The following is a 13,550-nucleotide window of genomic DNA, read 5'->3' as shown; positions in this document are numbered from 1 at the left end:
TAACCAGGTGATTCCTAACAGGATTAGTTCTTAATAGGACTTTTTGTAAAGCTTTAACAGGCTAGGCTTCTAACAGGGCGAACTTTAGAAGAGTTCAATTAGTTATCTTGTGAGTCATCTCACCGTGGTTTTTACCTATTTTGGTTTCCACATCAAAAATATTTGTGTCAAGTGGTGAATGTTTTTGTGGTTATGTTTTCACGGTTGATTTACTTAACTACTTAACTATTTTGATAAGTCATGATAACTAGAAGCATTGAGAAATGAAGAAGTTGTTCATTGTTAATTTGTTGTAACAGTCAACCGGTTTATCCTATGAGTTTTTATCTTGACAGAGGTATTATTCTAAGTTTACTTTGAGAGATTGATTTTTGAGATTGGTGAAGTTTGTATCAGTTTTTCTATCTACTGATTCACCCCCCCCCCCCTGTTAGTAGTTGACCGGATACTTATTCTTTCATCATACCATTAGCCTTCATAACTTGATCTGTTGGAGGTGCAATATATCCATGCAGATCATATACTCAAGATTATATTATGATTGTTGATCTTTGTCAATCCCTTCAACTTAGGAAATATTATTGTAGTCACATAAATCTGTCCATTTTAATTAAATGAATATTTCGTATTTATTTGATTAAAAATCCACTAGCCACCAGGTAATTAAATTAATATTTAATTAATTCATCCCCAAACATTCTTCTATTAATTAAATAAATTATTCAATTTATTTTAATTAATTCATTAAACCAAATACAAATCAATTAAATAAATAAAATCAATTTATTTAATTAAATCCCCCTTTTCCTCTTTTAAAATAAATTAAATAAAACATTTATTTAAATCATTATCCCCACCCCACTTGCATTTTCCTACAAATGCAACTTGCACACATTTATTGAAATAAATGAATTTTTATTTTAATAAAATCCTATTTTCCCTCACCCACCAAATCCACTTGCAAAATCTAATCCCCTTCTAGATTCTTCTAACCTCTTCCTAATTAGCTTAATCCATCTCCTAAATATTGTCACATTCTTAAGCAAAATGGAGTCACTTCTCAAAGACCCCAAAGTCTTTGATAACCATTAAAGGCTTTCAACCTTCAACCACTTAATTCCTCAAAGTCTTTGATAACCATTGAAGGCTTCCAACTTTCAACCACTTAATCCCCAAAGTCTCCAATAACCATTAATGGTTAATTCAACCCTCCTACATGGTTAAAACATTTTTTTTGACTCAACCTCTACCCAACCCAAGGGTCTCATCAAGCCCTTCAATGCTTTGACCATGATTATCTCTTAATCATTTGCACAAAGGTTTATCCTTGGATTAATTCCTAATTCAGTGGGTAATCCTAATTTAGGCTTGACTCTTAGCCTTTAGATAACCATGAGGTCTCCTCAGGCATTTAATGCCTCCAACCTCTTCTCTCAACCCAATCTTATGTTGACACTTGTCACCATTTCATTGGTGCAAATTGTGCACATGGATCCCCAACTTTCAAGCTTGACCCTTGATTAAACCTTTCAATCCTGGCCATCCATTGCTCTATTTTTCCTATAAATAGAGCCCATTCCTTCATAATCCAGATCCTGAAAACTTGTAAGCATTTAGACTATAGCCATTTTAGAGAGCATTTAGCATAGCATAACTAAATCTTGTCTTTTTGGTTAAAATACATCATCAATAGCATAGCATTAGCTTTTTATTTCACATTCAAAGCTCAATACTACAATCTCAATCCTCCATAAGCATCCATAGTGCAAAAAGCTGCTGAGAGCTACACTATTTTGGAACTTGGAGAGGAGAGGAACAAGGGAGAAGGAGCTAATATCATGTTAAGAGATAGTTGGAGATATCTCATTGTCTTACTTCTTTAGTTAGATTCATTAGCATGCTTTTAGTGTCTCTCTTGGAATGCCTTCATATGTTTTAGTTTTTGATTGACTAACTCTAACGTCTTGTGTGTTTTGTGTTTTTTGATCATAAACTAACATTGTGCCATTTAGGAGGGCATCAATTATGTCTTTTGTGTTTCAGTTAAGTTAGTAATTACTAGGAAAAGAGGCTAGTAACTTCATGAACATAAAGGCTTAAGTGACAACTGCAAGCAGTAGGTCAACACTCAATTAGAAAAAGTGCATGCACCCTTAAGTTGAGAATTACACTTTTAAGAATAGAGCAATATATAAACTATAATCTAACTAGAATGCTTAAGAAATTTATTCCATGGCCAAAATTGTTAGATCCAATTGAATCAACCATACCAAAATGTCTCTGATAACATATCCAACATTTCCATATCATTGTTTTGCATGTGTGATGTATAATCAATCCTTTGTAGTGGATAGAACAAATCATGACAACTTTGCAACTTTATATGACAACGTTTTACAACATTTGCAATTGTTATGCAAACAATCTCCCCCTATGATGAACATCATAATGATAACTGCTAGCAACATCTCCGCAACACTGCAAACTTGACATCAATGACAAAACCTATTGCCAACATAATTAACCCTAACATTTAAATTCAAAATTTAATATTCTATTATTAAGAATATATATACCTGAACTAAGACGTTTTTTTACCTGTTTGGATCGATAAGATAATTAATTATACCTCTCCTCTAGAATTATAATTCCCTCCCACCCTAATTTTCTTGCCCCTACTATTGATTGACAATTCTATACGTAACACACACAATGCACCACCATTCCATTATAAATTTTCTATATATATATATAAAATTTACCACCATTCCATTATTATTATTATTTTTTTAATCGATAAGTGTTATCTTTTATGGGGATAGCTCCCTATATTACTTGAAAATTTTGAAATTACATTGTAATAGATATTCATATATCCTAAGACCATCTAAATCAACCCAAATACATATATAAAATACTTTGCTTAATAGGCCCATAAGGTTATCCCTCCTGCTACTTCCAAATTTCCTCCATTGACCCAAACGCAAAACCGGGGTTACATCTGTCCTCCTATGGCTTGGTATATCACAGCAGCATGCTCACCTATCATGATTGCTTTACGTGTGGAACTCTCTGGAAGCCACCACTCTTCTGCCTTAAAGATCCTGCGAAATGGTTCAAGGTTTCCATTGAAGACTGCGCATCTAAAAACTTCCCATGCCTCATCCCCAAAATTCTTCCTTCTCTCCCGCTCTTCCCTCCACATTTCTCTACGGGCCATCTCTCAAATCTCCTCACTGGTCACAGAAGCCTCCTCTCCTCCATCACTGCTCTCACTATCTTCTCCTTTCTCAGCATCGTCACCATCACTCTCTTCCTCTTCCTCAGAGTCCGATCGAAGGTAATTTTCAAATTGAAAATAAACCTTCAGTATACTAACTCTGACTCCTTCCTCCAAACCCAAAATGGCTTCTGCAACCGTATCTGCTATGAAGGGTTTAATGAAACCTGCTATTAATTCAACCACTTTTTCCTTCGTTTCAATGATATCTGCCAAAGGAAGAAGAACAACTTCCAGCACCAGAGCATCGCACCAGTGTCTATCAGTGTTTAAGGTAATGCCCACAAGCCCCCTAATGGATTCATAAGCATACTCTTCAGTATTGAACAAATTTCTCAATTGTGCGATCAATGCATTTTCATAGTTAACACAACTGATCCTTCCGAAAAAAGCCATATTTAGCACTAATCCTTCTAGTCTCCCCTAAGACCTTGTCCAAAAAATCACTTGGCAAAAAAGCCTTCACCTTCGCCTTAAAGGGATGGAGAATGATTTGGCAATTTCTAACTTTGTCCTCTTTCTGCTAGAATCTTACTAACTGAATTCAAATCTTTTCTGAGTTTTCTTTTCTGAACTATCTGAGCCTCTCGGGAGCCATGTGACTTCCTAGATCCCTATTATTGGTACCCGAGCAAAATCTTTTCTTGCTTGACTCTTCTTTTAGTCTCTATCTAACATTTTTCTTTAAGAAAAGTTCTCAGATGTGACAAGCCCATAATACTATGTGCAATCGAAGCATGATTGAAACCTTCACGTTTGTCCTCGATACACCCTTCTTTTCACAGAAAATCTTTGTCAACCGATTCCAGTTTTAGGAAATCTGCCTTTTTCTGCAGCAAGGATCTCTATCAATCCGTCTGGTAGCTCCTCCTTCTCTGTCAACTGTATTGAGTCATCACATTCGATGCCTCTGTTAGCCAGCCAGTCCACCGCTGCGTTGCCCTCTTGGTAGATGTGTTTGAGGGTGAAATTGTTTAAACTTTCACTTATTTTCTAGATTTTGGGTCATACCGCCTCTAGTTTCCAGTTTTCAAAATTCTTATTTGAAATGCCATTCAGGATAATTTGTGAGTCTCCCTCAACTTCTACATCCTGAATGCCGTGTGCCACACACCATTCCATTCCAGCTAGTAATCCCGCCAATTCTGCCATGTTGTTTGTATTGATTCCTAGTGAACCATATTTTGCCCCTACAAAATTGCCCAACTCATTCCTTATAATGACACCGTATCCAGATTTTCTCGGGTTGCCTCGGCTAGCACCATCAAAGTTCATCTTGAAGTTTCCTATCTTTGGAGGAAACCATACTTCACTGGCTTTGTTCTGCTTCTTCTCCATTAGTTTGTATCCACTAATTTTCGTTAAATTCCAGTGTCTTTCCATCTCTTTGTCCCAAGAAGAATACATACAATACTTCCCTCCCACTACTTTCATATTGATTACCTCTCCTATGGCTCTTTTTATTTTTGGATTAGCATATCATAAGACAGAGCTTCCTCATTAAATACTCTTCTGTTTCTTTCCTTCCATATATGCCACACAAGCAGTGATGGACTCACCACCCACAGTATACTCCATTTTGATTTATTGATGTTGGTCGGCCATGATAATAAAAAACTTTTTAATGTTAGATTTCTCACCGATCCAAGCTGCAATTTATCCAATAACCAATCCCAGACTTTTTTAGAGTACGAGCACCAAAGTAAAAGATGATCCGCTGTCTCTTCGTTTTCCATGCATATGATGCATACACTTGGTCCAGCAATTCCAATAGTTCTCAATTTGTCCACTGTTAATATGCAGCCTTGCAAAGCTGTCCATAGGAATGCCCCTGCCTTAGGCAATACTAATTTATGCCAACACAACTCTGAGGGCCATTCCACATTCTTTATTCTGTTTATAAGGATCTCATATCCCAGATTGACTTTATATTTTCTAGTTTTAGAAACACTCCATAGTAACTGATCTTCTTCGTTAAGATATATAATTTTTTTTTCTTGTTTAGAATGTCTTTTAACTGCGTGTTCTTTTCCATCTTCCATTCCCCAACTGATTTCCATTTAATCCAATCTGATTCCTTCTGCCCTTCCAAATTATAATCCGCCACATAATAGCCTACCTCTGTTTCCACTTCATAAATCCATGCCTTGTCATCTATTTCTTTTGCTAAAGAAATGTCACCATTCCATGAATCTCTCCAAAATTTTGCCTTTCCACCATTTCCTATTTTCCATGTCAGGTGCTCTGTTAATATACTTCTGCTTTCCCAAATATGTTTCCAAATTGGGGATCCCTTAATTGAGTTGGCCACTGTAAATATCCTTTCTGCTTCGGTTGAATCCAAATATTTAGCAGCCATAATCTTACACCATGATTTATGAGGTTGAGAAAACATTTTCCATGCTAATTTAGCCCCAAGAGCTTGATTGTGCAAATCCATTTTTCTTAGACCCGCTCCTCCCTCCAATTTTATTAAACAGGTTGTATCCCAGTTGATGAGAGGAAACTTCTTTTTCTCCTAAGCTCCTTCCCACAAAATTTTTTTGAACAGACTGTCTAATTCTTTTGCTGCCTTAAATGATAGCCTACAGCATGACATTTGGTAAATGGGAATCGCAGAAAGAACTTATTTAATCATCTAGATTCTGCCTGCCTGAGTTAACCACTTGTTCTTCCAGGAAGAGGCCTTTACTTGACATTTGTTGATAACGTCCTCCCACATTTTGTTCTGTTGTCTGCCCGGATCTAGCTGAACCCCTAAGTATTTTAGTGGAAAGTTACCTTGAGGATAGCCCATGATTTCCTTTATTTTACTTTGCATTCTCACGTTAGTATTGAAGAAATATATCATTGATTTCTCCTTGTTCATACTCTGCCCCGAGCCTATTTCATAGTCATTCAGAAGCTTCTTAATAACCACAACTTCCTTTTCAGTGGCTTCCCCAAAGAGAATTGTATCATCAACAAATTGGGAGTGGGAGATAGGATCAATGCTGTTATGAATGAGTGCTCCTTTCCATAATCCCTTTTTAACTAAACTCTTGACATTTCTACCCAGAATCTCAGCCATTAATACAAACAAAAAGGGAGACAATGGATCTCCTTGTCTGATACCTTTTGAAGCTTGAAAAAAACCTACTATAGAACCACCATTCCATTATAAATTCTATTTATGCATGATTTAAACTTTGTTTATCATTTCAATCAAATATTCTACAAGATTTCAAAACTTGAGAAACTTAAAATTTATAGAAGTTGTACCTACTTTTATCAATTCACCTAAACCATGTGTTAATTTTTTAAATTCAAAATATACATTTATATTAATAAAGAATAATATACAAAAGAAACGTCTTTCAAAACTATGTGTTATTGCTTGTAAACCATGCTAACCATTAAACCAACGTATTCCTCTACATTAAACATTGACTATGGATCATTTAAAATAATAAAAATCAATTTAAAGCACCAATAAAATTGTGGGGGATTGAAAAAGAAATATATAAAAATTCCAGGGGATTGGTGGCGAATTAATTATTTGTTGAAAAATACAGCAGAATAATCTCTGAAATATTAATTAAATAATGAATTAAAAATCTCCCATTCACTGTTAAAAACATTAAATCTAAAGCAGCTTAGGTTAACACCGCAGAAGGCCGGCAAAAGAGGTGTTCTGACTGTAAGAATACGGGTTTATTTCATGCACAAACCCTCACCCCCAAATTTAAATTGTATCGTCTCTGTCAGACTCCTGAAAAATAGGGTCCAAATCCGATCTCATCCATTTAAAACATCTCCTCACTGCTCTGAAAAATACTGAAAATGGCAGGGTTTATGTGGTGGATTATTCTCAGTGTTTTTGTACTGCAACACGCCTTTGTAGGTATGGCCTGGACTGGCGAGATCCATGGCAGAGTTTTCTGTGATGTCTGTGGAGATGGATCCATGGGCCCCGAAGACGATTTTCTCGAAGGTAAGAAATATCTTTTCCTTTGTTTTTCAATAAAATTTCAAAGATCTTCAAGGCCGATTTCTCCAGTCTGTTTTATGCTACTATACTTGTGTGTAATACTGGAACTTTTGAAAAAATCATGTTTTTGACGAGAACCATAAGTCTACCCTATGAATTAGTTAGCTCCTGTCTGAAAAAGGTCATGTCATTGGTGAAACCCTAAACAGAATAAATTTTATTTTGTGTGTATGTGCATGATGTATATACACATTGTTATATAAAGATTTGGATGTGTATACGTGTATATCTAGTCTACATATATCGATACGCTTGAGATTATATTTACCATGTTTACATATGCGTGGACCTGTAGGATCTGCCAGAGGTGTATTTAGGTTTAATAACACCGATTTTATGACTATTTAGTTTTGGAATGAATTCCCCGGCCTAGTTTGATGTTTTGGTTTAATGATTCATGAACTAGGTTTTAATTGCAAATAACTATGTTATTGAAGCTATAATGTCTTTAGATGAAAACATGCGTCTTCGCTCTAATCACTAGAGAGTTTCTTCCCAGAACATGAAATTCTGGTCTTGTGGTTTGGCAACATTGGTTCACTATTGATCCAGACTTGGATTAGTGGGAAGTATTGGCTCTTGATACTATTTTCTTTTAAGTTTTTTGTTATTACACATCCCATTCCAGATGCTCTCTTTTACTACACATACGTAGAACGCATTGTGTGCATTGTGTCATCTGATTGACCAATTTTCAGACAAATTCTGAAAACTGGAATTTTCTAACAGTAACAGTTTGCACTTAACTTTGATAAAGAATCACCATGGCGAGTATGTTAATGCTCTACATCTGTGAAATTTTGCATGCAGCAGTACATGCATATTCTTATAGATCGATTACTGTTATCAAGTATAAGTCTCAATTTGTATGCTTGAAACAACATTTAACAGACTACACCGATGCTCTACATCTGTGAAATTTTGCATGCAGCAGTACATGCATATTCTTATAGATGAATTACTGTTATCATTTATAACTCTCAATTTGTATGCTTAAAACAACTTTATCAGACTACACCGAGGCAAATATTTCATCCTTCAAAATTTATAAAGGAAACGTGAATGAAATGAAAAAGGAATGGTATTTGATAGATTGATCTTATTCTTACATAATATGAATGGAAAAGAGCAGGCTCGGTGGGGAAAGGGGGACTTGTTTGTTGTCCCCAAAAAGAAAGAGTCAAATGAATTGAAAGGTTCGTATTCATGCAAGGGAATCAAAATTTCTCTTCTATTTGGCTTAGTAGAAGTGTTTTTGTCAACATCTGACAAATATTTCTTTACCCTGGTTCGTTGTTTTGGTTTCAAATGATTTCTTGTTTACTATTTTTTTGTTTCAGTGCCCTGTCATAAGATCTATTTCTTCAAGAGGTGATGTAGAGAACCTAACGTTCTTTAATTTTAAATGATGTAGCAAGCATAGCTATTGATGTGTCTTTCCAATCATTGATTTTGTATATCTTTGAAGTGATTGTTTTTAGGTTTACATCCAAACATTATGGACTTTTTGGGTTCATTGAGTTTGGTTTAGAACGGAAGCAGGTGTTGTTCTACAGGAAATCATATGTGTCGAGTATATTACATGGCATGCTGGCATTATGCAGTGGCCTAATTAATGCTAATCTTGGTAATTACTTATTCTCTTGTAGGAGCTGAGGTTGCAGTTCTCTGTATGACCATATCAGGAGAGGTCCTCAATTATCAGGCATTTACAAACTCAAAGGGAATTTTCACAGTAGCAGAGACAATGTCCGAAAGCAACCGTTGGGATATGTGCTTGGCAAGGCCAATCAGTAGCATTCACCAAGACTGTAATCTACCAGGGATAAATAATTCTGCAACCAAGTTTTCGTACACTCTCTCCTCAGGCCATTCATACACAGTTAGATCATTTTCATATCAGCCTGTCAAGACTCCCATGTACTGCAGTTAAATACTGTTTGACCATGGCAGAGGCCTAAAGCTAAGCCTTGAATTTATAGCTTTAGTCCATTAGGTAGTGAACCTGGAAAGTCTCTTTCCATCACAAGGGTGTTATTTTTCAACTGTGTAAAGTGTGCATCTTAATTTTTATCTATGCTAGGGCTAAAGTCACCATGCAAATTTTTTGGTGATGTTAAAAGTGCCCACCTAGTTATCTAATATTTTAATCGTGTATCTAGTTAATGTGCATAGCAGATGCACGGCAAGCAAATACGGTGCAGCTGAAAGCTGCCCTTTTGGCTTTGTTCTTCTAATGAAGAATCTGCCAATTACTAAAAGCTGTAAATTAATATACAAGACAGACTTACATATCATAGATATTTAGTGTATTCAACATTTTACATATAACAAGATGTGTTGCCTTCTGTAGTTTCTGGATATTGTAGTTGATCAATGTTTGTGGCCTTGGTTTGTTTTTTGCACTCATGCTTTTCATTAACAGCTTTTAAAATTTTGTCTATGCTAAGACAGTTAAAATGATACAAGTTACACATAAATCAGCAATATTGCATGGATAAATTGTGGATCTTTTGAGTATTATTTTGAAGTTTTAAGACATTATTGATGTCTTCTTGTGCTTTTTATTAATTTATTTTTGAGAATTTTAATTTGGTTGAAATTTTAAAGCTGTATCAATATCTTGTGTTTTTTGTTCATATATTTTTGTCGTTGTACACTCTCTTTTGAGTAGGTTCACTGTTAACCTCAACTTCATATCAAAATTTATTTAAATTAATGAAAGAAAGACTTATTGTTTGTAAAGAGTTCCTTCAGAGAGGGATGGGGACTTCAGTAGCATTTTGTTGAAGGCAAACCATGGTGGATTACTATAAGGAGTTTGTTTTTGCTCTCTATATATTTCTTTCATTCTGATGATGGATCATGTAGTATGATCTGAAATATTGATGATGAAAATTTTCACACAGTTTAAGCTGGAAATGCAAAAAACTAGCATTATGAACTGTCGAAATTACATGATTCTAACCTAAAGAGTTTGTCAAATTTCCTGTTCTCCGAGAGGCCTGTCTGCTATCTATTTTCATACTTTAACCCCTACAACTTCCAAAATATAGGAGCTTATTACCTTGACCAAGGTTATGGTGTTGAATGCTGTAGGAGCTGGGCACTATGCTCTTAACTCTCATTTGTTGAATGCTATAGGAGCTGGGTACTAAGTTTAATGACCGATGCCCTTTATTTTTATGGCTAACTCAAATTTTCACTTCGTTTAAGATTTTTATGGGAAGGAGTGTTTCCACAAGATAGCTGGTACGCTTGATGGTAGAATCAATCATCTTTTGAGCACTTCAATTAATGCTGCATTCTTACTTTACAATCCCCCAAAAACAGTGAATGGGTTTGCAGGAGTAACTATTGCACCAATGTTTCTCTTCGTTCTCTTTCAGGTTCTTTCGGTGCATATGTATTTGGTAAGTCTTGTTGCCTTTTTAGATTGACATAAAACTCAAATTATATTCTATCTACTTCTCTTCAATATTTTACATAATGGCAATCCCTAGGGGGTATATTCATTTGCATCAATGACATGCCCTGGCATATTATCTATGTTAATTATGATGATAATTAATTATAACTACATTGGTGATCTCAACACCCTTTATTGTTAATTGCCTTAGATTTCATCAGTCATCGCACCACTCTTTACCGTTAATGACTTATAATTTTATTGGTTGTGGAACCCATTATATTCCCTAAATTGGTATAGAAAGGTGGGCAATTGAAATTATCATTTTGATAATGAGAATTGAAATGATAGGCACTTTGACCTATATTAAAAGTTGTCTCTCTAATAACTTGGTAGTGGGAACAAAACTATAATAAATAGCGTGATGATATAATGTTGTCCAAAGATATTAAAAAACCAATCATGAGCAATTTGAATCTATATATACCTGAAAAGAGAATCAAAATTGGGCAAAGCCATATGCTACCAAAATAGTTTCTATTAGTGTGAACTTTTAAATTAGTTTAAAACCATTGCATCTAATTAATTAGATTAGTAAGTGAAAAATTAGCATTGTTTCATTTAATTTTAAGTTGGCAACTTCTACATACCAGTCACCACGTAGATAAGCATGCAAAATTATCCAAAAAAAGGCAAGTGAAAAAGTTCCTAAAAAATTATAAAAAAGACAATTTTTTATTATGTCAAAAAATGGTAAAAAATATAGTAGTTTTTGGGATTTTTGTCAAGAATTTTCAAAAAAGATGATTTTTTAGATTTTTTATTTAAGAGGAAGTTCGCTTTGTTTTATGGAAGAGAATGATTGGAGAATATTGAAGAACCATTAATTTAATTTTTGGAGTTTTTCTATAATTTTTTGGTTATTTTTCTTTTTTCTTTGTTAATGGTGTATATGTTGCAAGTTTGGGTAGAATGAGCTGTTGATGTGTTGTCATTGATGTCAACATGCTTTGGTTGTCATTAGTGAATGGTTGGTATAGTTGATATTGAGTTTCCTGTGTAGTTGTGCTGAGAGATTCGCTTCGCATATCTTCTATATTGTATGTCTATTCATGTGGTTTGGATATGTTGTTAAGTAGTGTTTAGAGATGCTAAATTAGGGATTTGGTGCTCTCGATTTCAATGTTAAGGAAGTTGCGTTAACCAATGTGTGATGATGTTTGATAGTGTTTCTGTGTGAAATGCATGCTCCACATTTCTCCTCTTTATGGTTTATGGTGTTGTGGTTTTGGAGATAAGTTGATAATGTCCTTAGCTTTATTATATTTAGTTGGCACAAGTTTTGGGATCTTCATAAGGTGAAAAACATGGTTGGGCAGTTTAGCCCCTTAGTTGCAATGTTCCTTTGAAACTGAACTAACTTGTAAACCAAGAAAAAAATTCACGATGGCAAAGGGAGACAAAATGAGAAGTTGGGAGAAAATGAAAAGATTGGCAAAATGGGAGAGCGAATTTGAGTAACAAAGTAATTGGCAAAGGGGAAGAGTAGTGTATTGGAAAGTATTAAAATTTGGTATGAGAGCTATTGATATTGTTGTTGTCGTTGATGTTTTGTCATCAATGACAAAGGGGGAGATTTTTGCAAGTTTGGGCAGAGTGAATTGTTGACGTGTTGTCGTTGATGTCAACATGCTTTGATTGTCATTAGTCACTGGTTGGTATAGTTGATATTGAGTTTGTTGTATAGTTGTGATGAGAGATTTGCTCTACATATCTTCTATATTGTATGTCTATTTATGCGGTTTGGATATGTTGTTAAGCATTGTTTAGAGATGCTAGATTTGGGATTTGGTGCTTCGGATTGCAGTGCTAAAGAAGTTGTGTTCAATAGTGTGTGACAATGTTTGACAGTATTTCCGTATGGAAGGCATGCTTCGCATATCTCCGCTTTATGGTTTTTGGTGTTACGGTTTTGGAGATAAGTTGATAATGTCCTTAGCTTCATTCTATTCAATTGGCATGAGTTCTTGGGCTTCGGAGGTGTGTTTCAAAGTTTGATGGTGTTTACTCTAGGTTTGGCCGACCTCGGTTTACACTTCACATTATTACTCCAGTGATTTTAGACCGTTGTATAACGTGTATGATGTTTATTTTGGTCTTAGTTGAGATGTGTTGTGGTCTACTTTACATTCTTTCCCACGATGGGAATGTTTAGTGTTGACCTAATTTGAATTATGTTCGGTTAAGATGCTTAGCCGTCCTTGGGAGATTTTGAATATGCGAGGATGATATAAATAAAGGATAATTTGTTGAGGATGAGATGTGTGATGAGAGAATGGGTGATATGTGATATATGATGTGAAAATGAAAGGAAGTGAGTCGTGACATATGTGTATGCGATGAAGATGTGTGAAAGAAGATCTATCTCCTTGATCGTTTGATAAGTGTTGTTTGAGTTGGTGAAAAGTGTTGAGCAGTGTGGACTTTCATGTGCTAGTTACTGAAAGCAGTGAGTTGAAGGTATCTATAGATCTTACGGTTGTAGAGGTATATCAGTGGTGGATTCTTTCTCTTTTATTCTTCTCCATATGGGTAGTGAGCCTTTCTTTCTTTCCTTCGAGCAGTCAACCCTTTAGCAACAAACCTTTGGCAGTGAGTCTTAACACAATTAAAACTTTAATATCGAAACCTTAAGCAATTAAAACTTTAATACCGGAACCCAAAGATCAATACTGGAATGCATAAACCAGATTACCATAACTTTAAGCAATTAAAACTTTAATACCGGAACCCAAAGATCAATACCGGAATGCATAATCCAAATACCGAAA

The 13,550-nt window shown here is 35.1% G+C and overlaps 2 protein-coding genes across 2 annotated transcripts; one reads left to right on the top strand and one right to left on the bottom strand.

Annotated features, from left to right (window-relative positions):
- Positions 1 to 5,918: 5,918 nt before the first annotated feature.
- On the bottom strand, positions 5,919 to 6,350 carry LOC131064707 (uncharacterized). Its single transcript, XM_057998947.2, has one exon. It carries the CDS (start codon positions 6,348 to 6,350, stop codon positions 5,919 to 5,921), a length of 432 nt encoding a protein of 143 aa, XP_057854930.2.
- Positions 6,351 to 6,751: 401 nt separating this feature from the next.
- Positions 6,752 to 9,662, top strand: LOC131064735 (uncharacterized). Its single transcript, XM_057999005.2, has 2 exons — positions 6,752 to 7,253; positions 8,960 to 9,662. The coding sequence occupies exons 1-2, from the start codon at positions 7,103 to 7,105 to the stop codon at positions 9,241 to 9,243; spliced, it is 435 nt and encodes a 144-aa protein (XP_057854988.1). The 5' UTR covers positions 6,752 to 7,102; the 3' UTR covers positions 9,244 to 9,662.
- Positions 9,663 to 13,550: the final 3,888 nt, after the last annotated feature.

The sequence above is a fragment of the Cryptomeria japonica genome, chromosome 8, assembly GCF_030272615.1.
Source record: "Cryptomeria japonica chromosome 8, Sugi_1.0, whole genome shotgun sequence".
Taxonomy (NCBI): Eukaryota; Viridiplantae; Streptophyta; class Pinopsida; order Cupressales; family Cupressaceae; genus Cryptomeria; species Cryptomeria japonica.
The sequence above is the reverse complement of the archived record's forward strand: the minus strand, read 5'-3'. Positions and strand labels throughout refer to the sequence as shown.